The 25749-nt window shown below is 34.5% G+C and overlaps 2 protein-coding genes and 1 long non-coding RNA gene across 4 annotated transcripts in view; 1 reads left to right on the top strand and 2 right to left on the bottom strand.

The window, feature by feature from the left end:
* The window catches only part of LOC123553941 (F-box only protein 36-like), a 48640-nt gene extending 29688 nt beyond the window's left edge, over nucleotides 1-18952 (bottom strand). For both annotated transcript variants that reach the window (XM_045343696.2, XM_045343697.2), the window contains exon 1: nucleotides 18806-18952. In XM_045343696.2, coding sequence (XP_045199631.2) covers nucleotides 18806-18919 — 114 coding nt within the window. In that variant the 5' untranslated portion in view covers nucleotides 18920-18952. The remainder of the gene's footprint in view (nucleotides 1-18805) is intronic.
* On the top strand, nucleotides 4263-15337 carry LOC128558657 (uncharacterized). Its single transcript, XR_008371784.1, has 3 exons — nucleotides 4263-6284; nucleotides 6565-6683; nucleotides 15142-15337. It is a non-coding gene; the product is annotated as an uncharacterized LOC128558657 (long non-coding RNA).
* On the bottom strand, nucleotides 9524-14720 carry LOC128545955 (uncharacterized). Its single transcript, XM_053548650.1, has 2 exons — nucleotides 14172-14720; nucleotides 9524-10389 (listed from the first exon to the last, which is right to left on the bottom strand). The coding sequence occupies exons 1-2, from the start codon at nucleotides 14434-14436 to the stop codon at nucleotides 9839-9841; spliced, it is 816 nt and encodes a 271-aa protein (XP_053404625.1). The 5' UTR covers nucleotides 14437-14720; the 3' UTR covers nucleotides 9524-9838.
* Nucleotides 18953-25749: the final 6797 nt, after the last annotated feature.

The following is a 25749-nucleotide window of genomic DNA, read 5'->3' as shown; positions in this document are numbered from 1 at the left end:
TACCTGTTTAATGACTCCCTGACAGACTATTAGACATGACATGTAAAAGCTAGTTAACATCACTATCAGTGGCATACTGTTAATTGATAAAAAGGTGTCAAAAGATAACAATAGTTTCTGTTTGATATTTTGGTTGACAATACTAATTATGTCATTTTAATTGTTATTATGAATTTGCGCTTTGGAGCTGTCCCAGATATAAATGATTGTAGGACATTTGCCCCCAGGACATTTGCCCCCAATGAAAAAATGAACTGCTGGACATCTGCCCCCCAGTTGAAATGGTAGATAGGACATTTGCCCCCCATGGCTTATTTTTGGAATGGACATTTGCCCCCCAATATTTTGTCCTATATGCCAGTATATATAACTGTATTTTTTGTTGTTTTATTAATAAAATTACTCTTAAAGGCAATTTTCAGTAAAAAAAACTTAATTTGATAAATATGTTATTTACTTTTAGGTGTTAAGGTAAATAATAGCATATTATTGAGTAATAAAAGTGCTCATAACTGTAATATATATCGTCTTTGTAATATATATGTACTAATCTATTGAGATGGCTTATTGACACACAAACAGAACAAGACCCAAAGGTTGGTTTATATATTTAATATGTGTGTTGCATCCAAAGTATAAACTCACACTCTCTCTATAGAAATATGTATATATCTTACATACAGAAACAATAATGGAATATGATATCATAGGCGGAGCTTAATCTATCTTGTAGACTTGCTTACTACAATAACAGCGTTATAATTTCTTAATTAGTGCAATGTTTTTAACACTCAAACTTGTTAATTTGGCAATTATCTACTACAAAATTGTATAAAACAAAGATACTGTCCCCTAAAATATGATGAATGTCTTGTACGAAGTTCCTCAAAAATCACTGGGGGACAAAAAATATTGGGGGGCAAATGTCCATTTCAGAAATAAGCACTGGGGGGCAAATGTCCTATCTATCATTTCAACTGGGGGGCAAATGTCCTGGGGGGCAAATGTCCGGATCCCGATATAAATGTATAGTTCAATGCATTAATTTACATTAGATACAGTTTACAGTTTATTTAATACTCTCAGCACAAATACAATTGTGACATGAGGATACACAAAAAGATAACATTTATACACATTACATCAATTTGCCAGGCTGTGTGTACAAACAAACAAACAAACAAAAATAAGGGAAATTTGAGATGCATAAAAAAACACATCTCTGATTAGTGTAAAATTTACGTAGACTATGTGCGAAAGTGATCCTAATAGCTAAGCATTAGCTACAGGCCAGGATTATGTAAATTTAACGACAGCTACGCACGAAAACGATCACAATAACTCATTCTAATGTTATATTTGTATAAGCTAACATTAAGCTATAAATAAATCTTCTTTAGACTCCGCATACTTATGGTTAATACAGAGTATACATAGAAACAATGTTAGAATTCATTAGAAAAGTTACAAGTCTTGATTGCCAGGTGATGTTTTAAAGTGATTCAAAACAACAGAGATAAATTTACAAATATTCGTCAATTTACCCTGATCTTTTTCGTTCATAAGTATACTAAAGTTAATACAATTTATAGGCCTACTATGTAATAATGGAAGCAGTTTTTTTTCTAGTATTCGTGAAAAACGTACATTTCAACAGGTAATGAAATTCGTCACCAATATCATTAGAATGACATAAATTACATTTCCACTGATCTCTCAATACTCCACCCCATCTTAATCGTTCAACTGGTAAACAGTTATTACACATAGGGAAATTAATGAAATTTTTAACATGTAAGGGAGATAGAGTATCAAGATATTCTTCGTATTTATGTATGGTCTTGTAAATCTTGTAGTTGTAACATTTAACAGATTCATTTATATCACTATGCCATAGCTGTAAGTACTGGGATTGTAGAGATTGCTCTACCTTATACAATAACAGTTCCCGAGAGCCATTGAAATATCGATTGAGCCATATTTTGCTTAAGCCACATTCATCAAGAATTGCTTTAACACTTTTTAACCAACCATAGTATCATTATTTCTAAGATACTCTCTGTACGTGATCTTATATACTGAGGATGATAATTTGTTTTCATATGACACAATGTTATACCCAAAACCAGTAATTCTCTTCTTAATTGCTATAGATATAGGATATCTTCCTAAATCACCAAACAACATCACATGAGGTGTACTACGTTTAACATGTAAAATATGTTTCATAAAGTCAGTATGTACCTTTTCTAAAATAGAAAGATCACCACAACCCCATACTTCGCACCCATAAGTCAATACTGGTAATATAGTATTATCAAACAACTTTAACTGGCAATCAATAGGTAAATCTAAATTTCTTATCTTCCTATACAAACTAAATAAGCCTTTTCTCGTCTGTTCAACTATATGTTTTTTAGCTTTAGCAAATTGTCTATTTTTAGAAAAAACAATGCCTAAATATTTAATGCTATCTACCACTTCCAGGGAGTGATCATCAATACAAATTGACCTATTTCTGCCAAATTTGTCTCCAAAAACAACAATTTTTGTCTTGTCATAATTGATATTGAGTTTCCAAGTTTTACAATATTCATCAAATATGTTAAGAACTGTAATGAATTCCTCTTCGGTATTTGCAAAAACAACCGTATCATCTGCATAAAGGATTACTATTAATTTTAAGTATACATCTGTATCATTATCAAGAAGATCTACACTAGGAACATCACAAGAAATTAAATAATTTTCTATGTCATTTAGGAAGAGAGAAAACAGGACAGGCAATAAATTCTCTCCTTGTCTAACTCCAGTACTACACATGAAGAAATTAGAAGTTTCATTATTAATGACAATACAGAACTGTATATCACTATACATATTTCTGATTATATTTAACAATTTACCTTGTATATTAAAAGAAAGCAATTTTGACCATAGACCGGCACTCCACACAGAATCAAATGCTTTTTGCAAGTCAATAAAGCCACAGAAGAGTTTCTTTTTCTTAGTTTTACAATATTCGGCCAACAATTATGCAAAACGAATATATGATCAACAGTTGAATGTTACTTCCTAAATCCAGCTTGGTTTTGATTTAAAAGATTATCTGATTCTAAGTACGTTGTCAATCTTTCATTTAAAACAGCCGTGAATACTTTACCCATACAACTCAAAATAGTTATCGGTCTATAATTCTGAGAATCTTGAATTTTACCCTTGTTTTTATAAATCAGTATAATACAGCCAACTAACCAAGATTCTGGCATAATGCCAACATCAAATACTTTATTAAAAAGCTTATGATACACAGGTAATAAAACGTCGCATGAAGCTTTAATGTACTCATTTAAAACTTTGTCCATTCCGGACGCTTTTCCAGATTTTAACTTAGAAATTACTTTTCTGATTTCCTCTATCGTAATTTGATTATTCAAATTATTGTCTATTGGAACATTTGGAAGTTCAGAGGTATCTGGGACTTCGTCATGAACTGAATTTGTGTTTAGATTTTTAAAGTACTTACGAAATACATCCAAATCAACCTTTGCATCATTACTCTTACTGGGCAGACTATTTATATAATTCCAGTAATCTTTTGGTGAAGAGGTCCTCATATTTCTAATTGTCTTTCTGAAATTTCTCTTGTATTTTACAAAAGAATTTCTCAAGACACATTTATATTGTTTGGCTGACTTTAACATTTCATTTTTATTTCTATCAGATTTAACAGATCTATACTTCTTTTTATGTGTATGAAAATTATTACGTGCATTTCTGCTATCAGCATTAAACCATTTGTTGTCTGCATTTTTTACATAGCGTCTCTTATTTGTTAAGCCAAATGTTTTCTTAGCTGACTCTACTAGTACCATTCCAAGAGAATTAATGATGTCATTCAGCTCGGCCTTATCCAAGTTTGTATCATCGAGTTTGTTAAAAACAATATCAACTATAGATCTATCAATATTATCCACGAATACAGAAGATTTATCAGTTTCCCAATGCTTTATCTTTTCCTTATATGTAGGATATTCAATATTCCGGCTAGATATCGATATCAATTTGTAATTAATACTGCAATGGACATCGGACGAAAGTGGACAGAATTCATCAATGTTAAATTCATTAAACAGGCACAGAGCATCTATCGAGGATAGTACATAATCGACTGTTGAAGTATTTTTGCAAGTAAGTTTGCCCATCTTGTCAGAAAATGATCTACCACTCATAATGATCATTTCATTAGTTTTGCAATACCCGTCCCTAGATTTGCCGCCTAATGCCACTCTTTGCCACTTATTTCCATGTTAAAAGGGTGGCAATTGGTGGAAATAGCTGGCATTAGCTGGCGTTTGGTGTAATTCAACTCTTTTTTCCAATAAGTGGTAAATTTGCCACCAAAAGCCACTTTATTTTGGTGGCATTTAGGTGGCATTAGGTGTAAATTTGAACATAGTTTTTCTTTATGGTGGCAGGAAGGTGGAAATAGGTGGAAAGTAGAACATAGTTTTTTTTCATGGTGTAAACTGAGCGGCGTTTAGTGGAAAATAGGGACTTAGAAAATTTTCTTGGTGGCGAATAGGTGGAAAAAAAACTTAGAAATTTTTGTGATGTTTGATTTAGAAGCAAACTGGAAGACATTGGATTACCCTTGACAAAAATCTTCACATGGACTTGGAATCAAGGTGTAATTTTTTTTTGTTTTTTTTTTGTTTTTTTGTTGGATTTAACGTCGCACCGACACATGATAGGCCATATGGCGACTTTCCAGCTTTAATGGTGGAGGAAGACCCCAGGTGCCCCTCCGTGCATTATTTTATCATGAGCGGGCACCTGGGTAGAACCACCGACCTCCCGTAAGCCAGCTGTATGGCAAGGTGTAATGGACACTAAATGTCAAACTTCAGGCCTAACTGACACAGACCCTGACTTTGCTAAAACTCCACACTGACAACAGCTCGTAGAACACAGAAATACCCCCCTTGATGCATTCAGTAACTGTACAAGAAACAAAAATCATTTGGTCAGTGTGCACTGGACGTCTGATGTACTGACCTCAAATCAATAATTATGGGTCATTTACCAGTCATTTGTGACTTCTGTATCAAATGTGATCTTAGACCAAAGTTATTGGGCAAAAAAAGTTCTAGTGTTCTGGGTCAATGTGACCTAGGCCTTTGATCAACTGACCTCAAAATCAGTAGGGGTCGTCTGCTGGTCATGATCAACGTCCCTATTTATTTTCATGATCATAGTACTAAGAGTTCTCAAATTAACATCCGGAAACAACTTAACTGTTTCAGTTCACTGTGACCTTGAGCTTTGACCTACTGAACTCATAATCTATAGGGGATATCTGCTAGTTATGATCAACCTTCCCATTCACTTTCATGATCCTAGGCCCAAGAACACTAGCATTATCATCTGGAAACCTTTGACCTACTGGCCTCCAAGTCAATAGGGGTCACTGCTGGTCATGACGAACCTCCATATAAAGTTTCATGATCTTAGGCCCAAGTGTTCTTGAGTTACCATCCGGAAACCGATTGTTCTACATACCGAACGACCAACAGACTGACAGACCGACATCAGCAAAACAGTATCACGTACCCAGACTCCTTCAAAGGATTTTGTTAAAATGAGAATAAGTCTACGCTGACTCCAGCTAGACAAAAATAATATTCAGAGTGGTGTATTATACAGAAAATTTGAATTTTTGTTATTTTGTGAGACAGAATATTTATTAATTATTATATCTTTATATTATATTCAATGTAAATATTATTAATAAGTCACTTTTTCAATCAACAATTCTGAAATACAGAAAATGGTGGAAAATAGGTGGCAACTAGTGGAAATTGGCTGTACTGGCTGAATCTGAAAAGATCATTTTTGAATGTGTCTGCAGTGTATTATTTCTGCATGAGTGAAAGTTGCATAAAGATAAGATTAATGATAGATCAAGTTACAAGCTCTCACACTAATGTATAGAAACAACCTCAGGTGGAATTTGGGTCAGTTAAGATTTATATATGCAGGCAAACATCAGATCAGATGCAAAGAAATAGTTCTTGCCTTTTCTCTTCATTGATTGAAAAACAAAAGAAGTGTATATAAAAAGGATGTTTTTATAATAGTTTTCAACTTTAGTATTTGACACCTTCTTTAACTGACCAAAAAGGTGTATGTGTGGAATCAGTTTATCTGTGTAGTAATACCAAAATTTGAAATCTGGCATATGATGAGTCAGTCAGGGAGAAAATGGAAACACATTGTGAGAGGTAACAATATTATACTGTTTATTTTTTTTTAACATGTCTTATTTACTTACTCTTAACAAATACTCGAATTTGAAACAACATTTACAAATCTGCTTGGAATTAAAATCGAACCAATCTCCTTTTAGGAAGTTTGGCAGATGGATTATTAATCCAAGATATATTTTCTGGAATATAGCTCAATTATGTTTATAACACTGCTGGTAAAATTGTATCATTGTAATTATTTACAGTGTTGATTAGCACTTAGGATACAATATGCAATTTAAACTTTTCATACCAGGAACCTTCTGTGAAAAAATGCAACTTTGTGACATGATCTGCCTGCCTGGCTGTATATACCAAAGCAGCATACAGCTTATTACTGCATAAAAGAAACATATCAAGATAATTCTGAATCAGGTAAATATTTTATGTTTTTAAAAAAACTAATGTTTAAATAACCCTTAATTTTTACAGAAATACACCAATTAATAGAATTTTCTGGCATATTATATGATAAATATTAATTATAAATGTGATGAAAAACCCAAGTGCCATTATTATCTTTTGCCAAAGGTAGAGGGATATTATTTGTAATTACTCAAAATAAAAGACAAAAACACGTGCAGTCTTCACTCTATTTATTAAGCGCCTGAGCGGCGAATAATCAAACATTTAATCAATCATCTAATACAGTTTACATTAAAATGAATGCTCAAACATTTATTAATATGAGTTGGGTAAAATGGCCGCTCTGAGTTCGGTATGTTAGGCGTTAAAGCTCGCTACCAAACTATTGAAAACTAATATCAAACGCAATAAGGAAGTTAACCGAAAGGAGACCGGGCGTGTCATATAAAAGGCAACCAATTTTAATGAATAAAACGCACTTGCATATTTACACTCAGGTCACTGAGATATTAACTGTATCCATACACAAAACCTTTAGCCATAAGAGTCCTACCGACTGTGTAATCGTAAACCCCCAGTTCCCCAATGTAATGTACCCTCAACAGGTACCAGCTTAGGAAACTAAAAATGCACAACCACACATTCGGCGTTAGGGAATGCCATTGGCTAAATACATCTAAAACGGTAACCACATTAACTAGGTCTTACCAATACACAAAGGGCCAGACCTATAGACCCGAAGCGACATTCGAGTCAACAACAACAATAACAAAAGACCAAAGCGACATTTGAGTCTACAGTCAAAGCTAGCATAAGGACCCGAAGCGACATTCGAGTCGGCAACAAAATAACCAAGTGACCCAAAGCGACATTTGAGTCTACAGTCAAAGCTAGCATAAGGACCCGAAGCGACATTCGAGTCAACACAGTATAATGACCCGAAGCAACATTCGAGCCATAACAATTATTTTACCACGTTACTAAGCTTGTGACCTGAGATAACCCAAAACAAAAGTAATTAAACAGTCTACGGACCCGAAACTGTCAACTCAATTAAGTCACAGACGCACAAGTCTCATCTGTAGCGCAAATAATGCATCGACGAGAGTTGATACACCCGTAACCGGAAGTTTCGAAGGTAAAATTATGAAGTATATGGTTCAATTTTCTTAGCTTAAACCACAGCGCCCGGTCACCTTCCGGTCAATAAACAATTTTTTCCGCTTTTTTGTTTTGTTTTTTGCAAATTATCCATTAAGAGCGACTATTAAATTGTAATTTAAAAAAGAAGGAGCATGAGAACCGTCATTTCCATAAATATACACGTTTATAATTGATATCTCATAATGAAAAACATTATTAACATATATCAGAAACAGTACCGTTTGCCAAAATATATCAAATAAAACAAAGAAACTGTCCTTTGAGAATGACACAAAATTTACATGAACAGAGTCTGTGTTTCACTAAATAACACTTTTAAAGTAATCACAGTCTATCATTTCTCTGTTGGTGAACCTAGGAACTTTAATAAATCTCATAAAATACAACAGTCTGACTGAAACGTTAATACGTATGCTGTCCATTCGTTCTGGTACCAATGAAGACGTTGGCAAACGCAGACGATCTTCTGATTCCCATACAACAGATATCGATATTAAGCAGACGACACAGTCTGAAATAAAAGTACTAGACAGCAATTCTGTTTCCAATAACATTCTAACAGACATATGCAAATGTTAGACAGAAAAATGATACAATACATCGTATATAAAAGATCAAAACTGCAACATCTAAAAATTTGTTGACTTATCGAATTTACGGGGTGTGGCGGGTGGGAGAATTTATCGGTGTGACTTGTCAAAAGAAACAGCGTAAGTGAGACAGACTGCACGTGATTTTCGGTTTTATACTGTTATTTTAGACGACTGGCTCTCGGTTGAATGGTTTATTGCTATAAATAAAGGACTACAAAATCGGGAACCAGATTGACAGCTGATTGGCTACGTTTCTATGACAACAAACAAAACATTTCTCGAAATAAATAAATCAAATTATTTTAAATTAAAAATAATTTTTATTATTTGTAATTACTCAAAATAAAAGACAAAAACACGTGCAGTCTTCACTCTATTTATTAAGCGCCTGAGCGGCGAATAATCAAACATTTAATCAATCATCTAATACAGTTTACATTAAAATGAATGCTCAAACATTTATTAATATGAGTTGGGTAAAATGGCCGCTCTGAGTTCGGTATGTTAGGCGTTAAAGCTCGCTACCAAACTATTGAAAACTAATATCAAACGCAATAAGGAAGTTAACCGAAAGGAGACCGGGCGTGTCATATAAAAGGCAACCAATTTTAATGAATAAAACGCACTTGCATATTTACACTCAGGTCACTGAGATATTAACTGTATCCATACACAAAACCTTTAGCCATAAGAGTCCTACCGACTGTGTAATCGTAAACCCCCAGTTCCCCAATGTAATGTACCCTCAACAGGTACCAGCTTAGGAAACTAAAAATGCACAACCACACATTCGGCGTTAGGGAATGCCATTGGCTAAATACATCTAAAACGGTAACCACATTAACTAGGTCTTACCAATACACAAAGGGCCAGACCTATAGACCCGAAGCGACATTCGAGTCAACAACAACAATAACAAAAGACCCAAAGCGACATTTGAGTCTACAGTCAAAGCTAGCATAAGGACCCGAAGCGACATTCGAGTCGGCAACAAAATAACCAAGTGACCCAAAACGACATTTGAGTCTACAGTCAAAGCTAACATAAGGACCCGAAGCGACATTCGAGTAAACACAGTATAATGATCCGAAGCAACATTCGAGCCATAACAATTATTTTACCACGTTACTAAGCTTGTGACCTGAGATAACCCAAAACAAAAGTAATTAAACAGTCTACGGACCCGAAACTGTCAACTCAATTAAGTCACAGACGCACAAGTCTCATCTGTAGCGCAAATAATGCCATCGACGAGAGTTGATACACCCGTAACCGGAAGTTTCGAAGGTAAAATTATGAAGTATATGGTTCAATTTTCTTAGCTTAAACCACAGCGCCCGGTCACCTTCCGGTCAATAAACAATTTTTTCCGCCACAATAAATTTTAATTTATCCCCCAAAAAATTATTATTGAGCAGAGTTTTCCTGTATTGCAGTCTTCAAATAATCTAGATAAAACTCCAACCCCACATCATTTAAGTGTACACCGTCATCCCTAAAAAAGTTAGTTTCCGTATCTATGTCAGGGCTTATGAAATCTCCCCTGCCAGAACGGCATGTTGCTATACGGCCCAACCTATTGATACGCTTGCGCTTTGTCTCCAGCGACTTTACGTTCGTGACCCCCCTCCAAACACGCCTGGGTAAAATGTCAACCCATATCAGAACGGTGTCGGGAAAAGCCTCACGGAGGTATTCGATTTCCCCTTTTATACTTCTTCTCATTTTGATTAAAGATAATGAGGCAAGATCGTTACCACCTAAATGTATGATGATAATCTTGGGTGGAGGCGATAGCAGCACCTGGGTCTCTATGGAGTTGCGGAAAGAGGTCCAGCCGAGTCCCCTCACTCCCCACCAAGCAATTGTTAAGTCAGGCAAGCGAAGGTTGACCTTTCCTGTGTCCGTCGCTCGGATGCCGGCCCAGTAAGGGATTGAATCCCCTAAAACCCATACATCTACAAGTATCGAGAAACAGAATTGGTAGTCAGAATTTGCCGCTAAAGCGAAAATGAAATAAGTACAGTGCAACCCCTATAAAGTAACACCGTTTGGGAAATACAAATATTGACTATTATGTAAAGGTTGTTGCCCTGAGGAAGTAATTTTGACGGTTATGTTACAGCATGAGGAAGTTTGAATGTTGTTCTAAAGAGGTTTTTGCTTAATAGCAGGATAGCCTTAAAGAGATTGTACTGTACATTTCGTAAGTACACAAAGGCCACGCAAATGCCGTACTTGGGAAACAAGTATATTTATTGAATCAAGAGTGATAGAGTTGTGTGCCCTGACCTATTTCTGATAGCGGATATATAATTTATAACAGTTTGATGTCCATCTACCCAATTTCATAATAACTTCTGGTGGAAAACCTTGAGACGCTAAATCAGTAGCCCGACCGATTCTAAAACTATGTGATCGAAAAGTACCAGGAATTTGACACTTTCCAACGCATTTTGACAATACAGCGGAGAATTGTGACCTCGTAACGGGGGTGCCGTCTTGATGACAGTACAATATTCCAACCTGTTTTGGTCTCACCGCTAAGAATTCAAGTAGTGATTGCACTGCGCAGACAGAACCTGATTCTCTGGGTATTTTTAATGTAACCACTTTACCTCTTTGATTTGTTTTAGAATGACGAAGCTTAATTATAGCGTACTGACTTCCTATCCGGGACAAGTCAGATAACTGAAGCGAAACCTCTGATAATCCTTTACACGGAGAAGAAACTAATTCGCTAACCTAAAAAGTCCAAAGTAGGCCAGGGTAAATAATGAATTAAACAATTTTGATTCATAATCACTAAAACAAATGTGAGGGAGTTTTCTGCATATATCAATCAAGATTGGTAAAGTCAGAGGAGTTCGATTATCTTGCGTTATGCGGTTCCTATGGCAACCCTCCAGCAGTTTGTTAATAGCAAAGACCCGGATATATTATAATATCCGAACAGTTTATGAAAATAATTTAAACTGCTATATACGTCGTAATAGTTTTTTGGTGACAACTTCATTTCGAAACAGAATGCAGTAAATAACATAATGTGTTCTTCGGGTAGAGGCCAACACTTTGGAAGATTATAAGACTGCCTGAATTTCTCAAAGGTTCTTAAAGCTGTATTATACGTCAGTCTAGAGTTTACTGCGATTCCTGAAAAAAGGAGCTGTTTAGCTCTAAACTGAAGATGTCCCAAAGGAAATCTGGTACCGGGGTGAGGACACTGGTCTGCGTCTGGAGCTAGCTTCCGAAACCTGTCCAGCTGAAAGCGAGACAAAGCATCACAAACGTTGTTAGAATGACCTGGGACGTGAACTGCCTTAATTACGATGTTAAGGTTAAAACATATTAACGTTAAGATTCTTACAATGCACATGACTTTTTCCGACTTAGAAGATAATTTGTTCAAGATCTGAACTACTGCCATATTATCGCAGTTAAATTTGATCTTCTTATTTTTTAGATCTTTTCCCCAAATAAATATAGCAGCCAAAATGGGGAACAACTCTAAAACTGTTATATCGGACGTAAGACCACGTGCACGCCACGTGATTGGCCATTTCGCGTGACACCAATGACCTTGAAAGTAAATCCCGAATCCTAACTCCGTGCCCGCCGCGCTATCAGTGTACAATTGTGCGTCTTCATTTGTGACCCAATATTGATCATGAAAAATGGAAATGCCGTTGAAATTCTGAAGCAGAGTTAACCACATTTTTAAGTCCAGTCTTATCTCTTCATTTACCCGGATATGATGATAAGGCTTTGTAAGGCCGCAAATAGAGTTTATTAGGCGGCGAATAAATGGCCTGCCCACAACTATTGCCCTGCAACAAAAATTCAGAGACCCTATGAGAGACTGCATTTTCTTAAGTGTTGTTTTTTTTCGTGAAAGTATTTCTTTAATTGTTTGAACAACCGTTTGAATTTTTGGCATTGGGATTCTCACCGTCATATTGATTGAATCAAGTTCTAATCCTAAGAATATTAAAACTTCTGTCGGGCCTTCCGTTTTTTCGAGAGCTAGAGGTACACCAAGTTCTGACATTGTGTTTTTGAAAATTTCTAATGCTCGAGTGCATGATTCTAACGACTTGTCTCCCCCCAAAAAATCATCAAGATAGTGAATTAAATTTCCGTTTTTTAACTTAAGCTTGACACAGAACTCCAGAAATCTAGAAAACCTTTCGAATGTAATACAACTAATCGACGCTCCGAAAGGAAGGGCCTTATCAAAATAAAATAGCCATTATAGCAAAATCCTAGCAGTTCGAAATCTGACGGCCGGATTGGAATTAAGCGATATGCACTTTTTATATCGGACTTGAAAAGCTTGCAGTTTCGTCCTAAATTTTGAACCAGTTTAACCGCTTCGTCAAAACTAGTGTATTGGACCGTGCATAAAGCCGGGTCAATATGATCATTGATTGAACCGCCAGAGGGGTATGACAAATGGTGAATCATGCGGAATTCCCCAGGAGCTTTTTTTGGAACAAGGCCAATCGGTGACACGATTAGATTTTTAAGCGGGCGGTGAATGAATGGACCTGCAACCCTGCCTGCCTCTATTTCTTTATTAATTTGATTTTTTATGATATTTGGGTTTAATGTCGTAGAAACGTAGATTGTTTGCATCTCGTGCTAACCTGGGACCTGTATATTGGATTGGAAATCCTTGAGTTAAAACCATTTATTAAAAACTTTGATTCGTTGGGGTCGTACAAACGAGAATAGCGCCTAATAGCCTCAATTTTGACAGGGGATTTTGCTAAATTTACAACATCCAAGTTATGCGGCTGATCTGATGCATTGATCAAGGGCGTAATGACCTTAGGCCTATTAATTTCTCGGGTTACCTCCTCTTGGTCTTCTAAAGGGTCGGCGGAAGCCTCTGCCACGAAAATTAGGCTGAGCTTTTGAGTTTTGAGCTTGAACAAGGATCTTGACTGAAAACAAGCAACCTCTGGGTGTCGTGCACGGCATTTTGAGCATACATGTGCGTATTTGCAGTTAGGCCAGTTGCAGTTACCCATATTGAAATCATTACAAGTGTACTTTCCAGGATTTAACCTAGTATTATTTGACGTCTGCTCATCCTTAACTTGTTGCAGCGCCACCAGAGTTCATTATTCATTTGTGACCAGGAGCCGGGTGTTAAGGCTTGGCGGATTCGAAACTGCTCATCGTAATCTCTCCACCCATTTCCCCCTGGCGCATAGCACAATCCCGAATATTGAACATGTAATGAAGTAATTCATGGACTTTGTCACTGTGTGTTTGTAAATAAATGGATGCGTAAATGATAAAAGCGTTCGTCCATTTTTCTATGGTCATTATTTTGTCTTTGCACACTTGCTGTGACGCCTCAATATGACCGTCTGACGACAGTTTGAAAATGTTACCTGTGCAATAGTCAGACAATTCAACAGCCCCTTTTAAGAGTAAAGCGAGATTAGTATATTCCCCGACAGATCTGTTGTTTAAGTGTAGAGGGTACGTGAGCCGACAGGTCGTCGTTTGCCAAACGGACGGACGGAAAACTTCGCCCCGAATCTGACACATGCAAAGTTGACTCATTCAGTTGACTAGGAGGCAGGGAAACAAAATTATTACGAGGCGATGCCACACCCCGTACTCGCATTTTTACTCAAACCTAACGGACTACATGGGTTTCTGCTGTTATCTGAAGGGAGAACACCTGAATCCAGTAAAATACGTTCAAAATCAATAACTGACCCACCTTTTTCTCCTTGCAGGAGCTGGTTGTCCCCTTCATCAAACTCTTCGTCTCCTAACGCCTGTGCTGCCGGACCACGTTGTGGGCTTCTATCCTCCTGACCAAGGTCATCGGCCCTCCTCTTCTGTCCGCGTGTATTCGGGCGGTTCTCCGGCTGATTTGCCACTGGTACCGGGTTGGCGTCGTTGTCTTGGGGTCTTGGCATACCCCTGCCATGCGCTCTACCTCGTGCCCTGCCTCCTCGTTGCCGCACTCTTCCACGTGGCATCTTACTAGCAGTTAAATTACTAATCTTATTACTCAGAACTAAAGAATTTATCGGTGTGACTTGTCAAAAGAAACAGCGTAAGTGAGACAGACTGCACGTGATTTTCGGTTTTATACTGTTATTTTAGACGACTGGCTCTCGGTTGAATGGTTTATTGCTATAAATAAAGGACTACAAAATCGGGAACCAGATTGACAGCTGATTGGCTACGTTTCTATGACAACAAACAAAACATTTCTCGAAATAAATAAATCAAATTATTTTAAATTAAAAATAATTTTTATTATTTTTGGTGTTGTCCTTTCTGTTTCATCTGTCCATCAGATTAATTGAAATGCTTGTAATTGGAAAAATTTATAGCAGCTTTGTCTATAGAATCACTAAACCTCGTGCAATTATTATAAGCTTATTAACACTGCTCAATCATTTACCTTGATTTGGTAAAAAATAGGGATTTTTCCTGTATTAATTGAATAGAAATTTTTCTACAATGTAGATTTTGATGAAACTTCTCACAGTTTTAATAAAGATGTGGCATATCATTTGACATAGATTAAGTTTGTAGTTTGTTGTTATGTCAGTAAGTTAGTTCAGTCTTTTGGTTTCATATTTCCTAGAAGAAATTTACAATTTTCTGCAAAATTATTCAGAATGTTAGAAAAATATATTTATTTAATTTAATAGATATATGGTTTGCTGTTACAGATTGTGTGCTGGAAAAATGGCCTTACATCCAAAGGAGTGAAATTTGGAGAGTCATTCGCCATCTACTTAAGCCATCCTGGAATATGAAAAAATAAGACTGCATTGACAGCATCCTGATCCTCGTGTTCAGATCTTTTGTGATTTCTTGTGAAGGGTCTTTGATTTTTGCATAAAAATAAAAAATATATTAATATAATTTGATTTTTGCTTACTACTGATTTTTTTTTCAAATTTAGCAGGTGCAGCCAATTTCCACTAGTTGCCAGCTATTTGGCAGCATTTAGTGGAAAATAGGACTGCCACCATAGTGGCATTTTGGTGAAATTTTGTCCACTTACTGCCACCTATTGGGGATTGGTGGAAATAAGTGGCATTAAGTGGAAAATAGATTTTACACCATAATGGTGGCATTTTAGTGGTATTTTGTCTAAATACTCCACTTACTGCCACAATGAAAGTGGCTGTTGGTGGAATTAAGTGGCGAACAAATTTTCCACCATAATGGTGGCATAATAGTGTAAAACTGTCTAAATACTCCACTTATTGCCACCTAAAGGTGTACACAAGTGGAAAAAGGTGGAATTTAGTGGAAAACAGGTTTACCACTGTCCTGTTCATTTTTTCACCATTTTGGTGGCATTTTAGGTGGCATTTTGGTGGAAGATTGTCTAAATACTCCACCATTGAAAAGGGTGGCATTATAGTGGCAAATCTAGGGACGGGTAATCAGTCAGTGTTCGGCCAAACCGATTTATGATCTTGTCTTGTGAGAATCTATTGTACAACATATTCTTATTACATAATTGTTCAAAAATCTTACATTCAAAGACAACATTAGTGTCAGTATCTATGTATTCATATATCTGATCATCTGATCATAATATCAGGAATATTAGATGTCTGAGCGTTAAAATCACCCATTAACAGTACATACCTGTTATTACAATTAAATTCTTCAATTTCCGTATAAAATTTATCAAATAATTCTTGAGAAAAATATTTCGTATTTTCTGGCATTGTGAATGTTATTGAAAATTTAATTGGTTACAAACAAATAGTGCTAGTGTTTTAAATAAAATTATATATTCAAAAATGTTTCATAACTAGATAGCCCATAATATGATTTAAATTTATCTGGGCAGAATATTGTGCATACCTGAACATCTGTATTGTGATTATGTCTTTCAGATTGTCAGAGGTTTGTGGTATATCTCTGGATCTGATCTGGTTCACACCTAGTTAACTTGAACCTGGGATGTCCAGTGATACAGAAAATAATGCCTAAGTAATGCTAAGCATTAGCATTAGCATTACTAACTTTGGCATTAAATGAGCATTATTTTTAATGCTAAAATTGTGGCATTAATCATTACTTGGCATTATTTGAAAAAAAATAATGCATTATTAATGCATTAGCATTACTACAACCCTGGTAGACTTCAACTTCACTAGACACGGTAAATGTTAACCGTGTACAGTACATACATAGGTTTAAATCACCAGAAAATTCGTAATTTTGGAAATGATTTGATAATTTTTACATAAATCAATGAGGAATTGAATCCTCTTTTGATACATGCAGACTTAAGCTTTATTTGAATTGATTTCATATTCGCAACAAAGTCAGCATTTATAAAGCCAAATTGGTAGTGGTAGTGGCAATTTTATCGTTAATTTTTTCCACTATTTTGGTCTTTCAAGTGTTTGACGCGAGTGGAAATATATTGCCCATAAGAAAAATACTGTAACTCAAAATTTTGTAGGAATGCGTCAAATTAGTTGGATTGATTCAGAATACTTAAGTAGTCCAACTAATTTGACGCGATCTTAGGAAATATTGAGATAATTTTTTCATATGGGCAGTATCCCCACTCACGTCAAACACTCGAAAGACCAAAATAATTGAAGCAGTTACCTATCAAATTTTCATCGCTTTTACATGCTATAGGTTTAAATGCCGATTATATCATGAATTGGACATACATTCAAATAAAACATATATGTATCGAAAGGGAATTCAATTCCTCATTGATTTATGTAAAAATTATCAAATAATATCCAGAATTACAAATTTTCTGGTGATCTAAACGTATGTATGTACAACACACGATTAATGTTTACTACATGTCTACACGCCAATATGCGCAAGCGATAAAAACAACGAAAAACCTTTACATGACTGTGTACTGTGATTTATCCTCCATTATTTTGGTCCTTCAGAGTTTTGACATTTAGATTGCCCATTAGGCATTACAAATATAAAACAATATGAACGTCGAATTATACTGACTAAATACCCGAGTAGACTACAACATAATTATAATTAATAGGGGATTTATCCACGGTGCAAAGCACCAGGGATGAAAATCCCTGAGACGGTAACGTCCGTATACAGTTATTCGTCTTTGTTGTCAGCATATACTGAGGCAATTTTTTTATATTTTTCGGTTCCAGTTTATGTACAAAACGCAGACTGGTTGTCTGCAAGAACATCCGAGCACCCGAATCAGTCACAGAAATTTGTAAAGCGCATCAACATGATTCTTTTTCGTAATGAGAACTGTACATGCATCTGTAAAACACTTTTAAAACAGTAAGGAAGTGTAAAGGCTGTCAAGTTTCTACGTGAATTGCAAACAAACAAACAAAAAATCCTAAAGCCAGTGCGAGAAAGCGATGAATGACGTCACTGTCACGGCTTTCCATAAATTTTGCAAAGTATGATATTCGCTGTAAAAGGTATGATGGCACTAAATGTAAACTTCACTGTTTAGAGCGAAATTTCACTTTCTTTTGAATGTGGATTATTTCTTCGTAAGTAGATATATCCCCAATTCCTGTATCTTCGTGCCTTCCTATATCTTCGTGCCTCTGTCATTTACACGCGCTCCTAGTTCTTGCAAAAGCTCTGACGTCACTAAATTGTGTTAACATAATAAGCACATGGTATTTCGTAAACAAAGAAGGCAAAATGCACAATAAAACATGTAGTTTGCCTTTAATCCACATTAAGTAAATATCTATCATTAAAAATGTGTAGTTGCTTACAAAGAAACCAAGTACAATGCAATTATTTTTAAAATATCCAAATTTTCATTTCCAAAACTTATGACAGTTTCATTCCAAGGTCATTGCCAATTCTCCTAACCTAATTTCATCGAAGGGGAAAATTTCCATGCTTGAATGACATAAGCGACCCAAATAACACAAGTGGCACGATGATATAGGAAAATGGCAGCCATGACTTAGGTTGCACACATGGTGGAAACATCTTGAGATTCCACAATGACTGTTTAGGATATCCAAACAAAAAAGTTTGCATGATAAAGATAAAAGGTTTATCTTCAATATCATATATACATTTTTGAATGTATTTTGCCTAACTTTGGGATTTAAATGGGGGAATATTTAGGGGGCACGAAGATACAGGAAAAGGGCATATAAAAGATAAATCCCCATGTTAGACAGTGCCTTAATTCATATTACTTTTTACATACATAATACAATTGCAATAGTAAAAATAATCTTCCATTTTCTCTGTAAATAATAGGCTCGAATAGTTTTGAGAACGAAAAGTTGTTTACGTTTTATTCTGAAAAACGTAGAAAGATATAAATGCGTCACTTGGTACAGTTAAACGGTAAAAACAGACTAAATATTCAACCTCCTTTTCCGTAACAAATATATGAAAGAAGTCTTTGCATGGAGCTTGCGCAGTGTCGCAGTAATCTATGATTGCATCGTGTTCATTTAGCCAAGGTTTTAAGTTACACGCCATTTTGAAGCGATCTGAATCACCATCCCAACAACGTCTCGTCAGCAACGAGACTTACGATGTTTTAGGTTGTAAACCACTAAATCCAGATATACTGTTACTGGTTACATTCTACCAATTCAATTCCTTATTTATTTCATAATATGAAACAAGGCAAAGCCTCAAAGCGAGCTCAAAGAAATCGGATTTAGCTAAAAATATTATGCATCATTTATTTGTCACAAAGAAACTATTCTCTACTCACGGGTATGACTGAATAGCGAAATCTAGTAGATTTCGCGAAATCTAATCAAATTAGCGAAATCTAGACATAAAATGTAAACTAATGAATATTTTTAAAAATCCTTTTAAGCTTTTGTTAAAAGTGTAAATCTACGTTTGCATGCCAATTTTCAAGAAAAAATATTTATATTTAGATCTAGGGTGGTTTTGAAGCGAAAAACGTATACGGGTCTAGATTTCGCCCGATTCTACATGCGCGGAAATCTCAAGTGTCAGGCAAAATCAAGATATAAAATCTAAAGTGATAAATTTTCTTTCTAAATCTTTTTAGGTTTTTATTAAGAATATATTTATAAGTTTGCATGTCAATTTTCAAGAAAAAATATTTATATATAAGGTGGTTTTGAAACGAAAAACCTATACGGGTGATGATTTCGCCAGAGTTTATATGGACAGAAATTTCAAGTGGCAGGCAAAATCTAGACATAAAATTTAAACTAATGAATATTTTTAAAAATCATTTTAAGCTTTTATTAAAAATATAAATTTACGTGTGCATGTCAATTTTCAAGAAAAAATATTTATATTTAGCGTTTTTTTGAAGCGAAAACGTATACTGGTCTAGATTTCGCCCGATTCTACATGTGCGGAAATCTCAAGTGTCGGGCAAAATCAAGATATAAAATCTAAAGTGATGAATTTTCTTTCTAAATCTTTTTAGGTTTTTATTAAGATATATTTATAAGTTTGCATATCATTTTTCAAGAAAAAATATTTATATATAAGGTGGTTTTGAAACGAAAAACGTATACGGGTGATGATTTCACCAGAGTTTATATGCGCAGACATTTCAAGTGGCAGGCAAAATCAAGACATAAAATTGAAAGTGATGGATATTTTTTGAAAATCATTTAAAGGTTTTATTCAGAATAAATAGCTACGTGTGCATGTCTATTTTCAGGAAAAAATATTTATATTTAGTATGATTAATAACATATAATGATGTTGATTTCGCCCGGTTTTATATGCGCTGAAATCTCAACTGAATGGCAAAATCATACCTTAAAATTTTAAGGAATGAGAGTTGTTTAAAAAAAAAATCCTTGTGAGCTTTTATTAGGAATATATTTCTACGTGTCCATTTTAAGTTTCAAGAAATAATAATAATTAGTGTGGCTTTGAAAAGAAAGCCTATGAATTTGCCTGATTCTATATGCGCAAAACTCTCAAGTGTCAGACAGAATCGAGACATGTATTCTTAGGTAATGAATATTTTAAACCTCCTTTTGAGCTTTTATTCGGAATGTATTTCTACCTGTCCAAGTCAAATTTAAAGAAAAAATATTAATATTTAGCATGGTTTTGAAAAGAAAATCCTATAAGAGTGTTCCTTTCATCCTATTCTGCGCGGAAGCAAAATCAAATCGTTAATTATAAGTTTGTATTATTTATTATATAATTCCACATTTTATGTCGAAAAATAGTATTGTTTTGTATAACGTATATGGGTGTATCTTGATGCATTATTCCAATATTAAATCTAAATTGGGTTTTAAAGTTGCTACTTATTTTCATAATAATCTGGTAATTTAATCAAATAAGGAAGGTATGATAATAATTGGACCGTGTTGCAGTGGGACAGTGTTACATGCAATGCACGCGGTGGCAATATACAACACAATACACAAAGCTTTTATCAGGAATATAAATATACGTTAGCATGTCAATTTTCAAGAAAAAATATTTATATTTCTGGTGGTTTTGAAGCGAAAAACACAATTATACGGGCCTAGATTTCGCCCGATTCTATATGCGCGGAAATCTCAAGTGACAGGTCATAAAATTTAAGGGATGGATATTTTTTGAAAATCCTTCTAAGCTTTTATCAAGAATATATTTCTATGTGCGCATGTCAATTTTCAGGAAAAAGTATTTATATTTAGTATGATTAATAAACGAAAAACTTTTACGGATGTTGATTTCGCCAGAATTTATATGCGCTAAAATCTCAACTGAGAGGCAAAATCAACTCTTTTAAGTTTTAAGGGATGAAATTTCAGTCGTGTAATTTAAATATTATTAAAAATATCGCAGTTATAGTCGTGACCGGTTTTAAAAGTCTATGAGTGTATAATCAGTACACTAATATTTAAACATCACTTGGATTTGAAATTAAGATTTCAACATGACGAAAATAATCCCAGATGTATCTAAATAATGCGATTGTGTTTTACGCTCGTTCCAACAATTTTCACGGAACTGCAATCCGTTGATATACAGAGACTATAATTTTCTACAAAAATTTGATTTCTGTAAGTTAAATATTTCTAATCTTACCTCACAGAAGATACAACGGTCGTCACACTGGTCGGCACATACAGTTGATTAGTTAATCAAATTAAATTTAATCCAATTAGTTAAGCGGGGGTAAACGATAATTTAATTAAAGGTGGTTTTCTCACACGTTTAAAGAGGTGCGAAATGCAGCAGGTAATCATTCGGTCAAAATTGTGCCGATTTATATCATCCGACAATTATTAGTTTATTATGTGACAAACAGTAATTATTTAGATTTGCAATTTATTTTTCATTAACACATTTTCCATATGAAAACGTCTTTCTAAGAATTAAATTGAAGTTAAATGTTTAGGATATGGCCCATTTTCTTAATGTCATTCATATATGCATTCTTTCTCCAATCATTGTTGAATACAATCTCTTTCAGGTATTAAAAAATTTAGATGATGATTGATAAATATGACACGTGCAAACATAATTATATTCTCAATAACGGCTCAACACGATTTTAATAAATAATACAAACTTTTAATTTTTCGAGTTGATTTTTTTTTTCGCGCAGAATAGGACGAAATCCACACTCGCATAGGATATTCTTTTCAGAACCTTGCTAAATATAAATATTTTTTCTTGAAAACTGACATGCACACGTAGAAATGTATTCTTAATAAAAGCTTAAAAGGATTTTAAAAAGTATTCATCACTTTAGATTTTATGTCTTGATTTTGCCTGTCACTTGAGATTTCTTCGCATATAAAATCTGGCGAAATCAACATCCGTATACGTTTTTCGCTTCAACACCACCCTAAATATAAATATTTTTTCTTGAAAATTGACATGCAAATCTATATTTTTATTCCTGATAAAAGCTTAATAGGATTTTAAAAATTATTCACTACTTTAAATTTTATGACTTGATTTTGCACGTCACTGACCATCTGGCAAAATCAACATCCGTATATATTTTTCGTTTCTTACTAATACTTAGTATAAAAAATTTTTCTTGAAAATTGACATGCACACGTAGAAATATATTCTTAATAAAAGCTTAAAAGGATTTTAAAAAGTATTCCTCACTTTAGATTTTATGTCTTGATTTTGCCTGTCACTTGAGATTTCTTCGCATATAAAATCTGGCGAAATCAACATCCGTATACGTTTTCGTTTTAAAACCAAACTTTATATAAATATTTTTTCTTGAAAATTGACATGCACACGTAGAAATATATTCTGAATAAAAGCTTTAAAGGATTTGTTTTAAAAATCATCACTTTAAATTTTATGTCTTGATTTTACTTGTCACTTGAAATTTCTGCCCATATAAACTGTGGCGAAATCATCACCCGTATACGTTTTTCGTTTCAAAACCACCTTATATGTAAATATTTTTTCTTGAAAATTGACATGCAAACTTATAAATATATTCTTAATAAAAACCTAAAAATAGTTAGAAAGAAAATTCATCACTTTAGATTTTATATCTTGATTTGCCTGACACTTGAGATTTCCGCGCATGTAGAATCGGACGAAATCTAGACCCGTATACGTTTTTCGCTTCAAAAACACCTTAAATATAAATATTTTTTCTTGAAAATTGGCATACACACGTAAATTCATATCTTTAATAAAAGCTTTAAACGATTTTTAAAAATATTCATTAGTTAAAATTTTATGTCTAGATTTCGTTAATTTGATTAGATTTCGCGAAATCTACTAGATTTCGCTATTCAGTCATACCGTCTACTCACAAGAATTCAGGAGAACCTATTCACCTGAAAAAGTCTACAAGAAATTTACAATGAAAATGGTCTAGATCTATTCTCAATACTATAAGCAATAAACATAAGCCAAAAATTTAACTGTCACCTCCTCATGTCACTCATTATACCAGATTTCATCCATAGGATGGAACTATACATTTTGGACTACTTCACATGTAACACTGAGTAGTCACTTCCGGTTTGGTGTAATCCGTCCTACTGGGGCAAGGGACAGTAGAGTTGAAAATTCCTCAAATCTGCGCCGATACCAGTGCGAAAAAAAAAATCACACAAAAAATCCAATTTTAACAAGTCGAAAGATTTCCTGCGGCCAGAAGTTATACAGACCAGAAATTGTTGACAGTAATTTATGGGTGAATAACGTACCTTTTTTTTTTTTAGCTTAACTGGTCACATTTCTTGACTGTTGAAATACTTTACTAGAGCTTTCACAAATGTGATTCACGCCTTCACCTGGACTTATTTGACAACACAGGACCATAATCCAGGAAACTGAAGAGCAATTAACACAAAAACCCTTATGCACAACAAGGTATCAATATTGATCATTGCTGAAAGTTTGAATAAATTATATGAAATAATGAATGAGAAATTCAGGTCACAAACTTTTCTCTATATATCATATAGAGTGCCAGCTATATTGCAAAAACGGCGTTCCATAAATGCGATAAGCCAATCGCATATCGGTAAGAAGTCACGTGAAATCACCCAGTCCCCATGTGCTACACTACTTGTTGTATTGCAATATACCTGCGGCCTGAAGGTAATAAATTCCAGGCAAGTATTGAGCGGATGTATTGCATATACTTAGCACTTCATTAAGTGACATTTCCAGCCTGCCGATTTTGTTGTTCCTGTGACAAAAACGAGAAAAACGCAGGTTTTAGGACACTAAATTTTGAGGCAAAAATGGCCAAAGATGCACACCCTGCGCGACCTGTACCGTATTATCTGCAAATAAATGACCTAAACACATGTATATTTTTAAAGCATGTGACCAAACGTAAATAATGGTGAGAAGAAAAATGTCTCATAACCATTTACTTTTTCCGCAAATTTGAGCTGAATCTGGATGGATGGATGACAGTTTCCATTTCGTCTGACTTCCGTTACCACAGGTAAGACTTTAGACACGGCCGTCTACACGGAGCTAGGAAAATCGATTCAAGCACATATTTATTTTACACAATAAATAGAGGATATTTGTTTGTTTTTCGTGAATATGGAATATATCTCACTGAGAAGTGAGAAAATTTCAAATATTTTCCAGGCGCATAGCACAAGTGAAAATGTGAAGATTTTCCCACTTCGAGGTGAGATATATTCCATATTCACGAAAAACAAACAAATTTTCTTTTTATTTTATGCTTAATTACGTTGAGATGTGCATTTTGCGACAAATTTTAATCTCAGCGTGGAAAACAGGCGCGTGTAAACAGATATGACGTCATGCGTGTTGTGGCGTTAGAAAGATGCACACAACATAAAGTTCTATTTTATTTTATTTTTTGCTTCATAACGTTATGAAATTCTCATTAAGTAAAATAATTTGAATCGAGAAATATACTATAAAGAACAAAGTATGACTACTATTTTCATCCTGTTTTAAGCAAATAATTTAAAAATCATACACAATGTATGAGGGGGCGGAGCTATATCTCTCACAGTGTGAAAATATAGATTTTTGGGGAGGGCCGTCATCTGATGTTGTAAGAACTTGTGGCCAGACCCATTTGCTTATTTGTTTGTGTTTGTAAAAAATGTTGTATATGCTTGTAAATATTGAATGAGCAATAAAATATGTTTAAACTAAAATATAGATTTCATATTTTCACAGTGTGAGGATGAGATATAAAAATATCTAACTGATAGAATACAGTATTTCATTAGTTAGCATAAAATAAAAGTGTCTTATTTTATGAAAAAAAAATCATTCTACGAGTGAAATAATACCCATTCGGGCCCATCCCCGAAAATGGAAAAATTAGGATCTATTTATTTATAATAGGGACTTCGTTTGAAGCTGTACATGTTACATTATACCAATTCAGTTCCTTCTTTATTTCATATAAACAATGAAATCTTGAGACCTTATTTTCAGTACTTTAGAGCAATTCAATTATATGAAAACCATATATGGTCAATAATAATAACAATAATTCTCTCATTAACCAAGTTTGTACTCTTCCAGCCATTGCTGACCATGAAATTATCTCTTCTATTGCAGATATGAAACCCAAACAACAACCTCCAAGAGAAGTTCCTCTGACTGGGACGGTTTAAAGAATACATGGGTCAAATTAAAGATAACATCCTTCAAATTCACCACTCTAAAAATGTAAATGAACTTTGGTTATTATTTTCAGATGCTATTAAGGAGAGCATATCCAAATTCGTTCCATCCAAGAAGATCAGCAGCAAGAGATCACTACCCTGGATTACGCAGTCCATCAAACGTTTGATAAATTATATCTTAAATCCAGGAGAGATAAGAGTAGCAAAATCAAAACAGCCTTCCTCAATTTGAAGCAC

The sequence above is a fragment of the Mercenaria mercenaria genome, chromosome 7 (genome assembly GCF_021730395.1).
Source record: "Mercenaria mercenaria strain notata chromosome 7, MADL_Memer_1, whole genome shotgun sequence".
Taxonomy (NCBI): Eukaryota; Metazoa; Mollusca; class Bivalvia; order Venerida; family Veneridae; genus Mercenaria; species Mercenaria mercenaria.
Note: the sequence above shows the minus strand (reverse complement) of the source record. Positions and strands in the feature narration are given on the sequence as shown.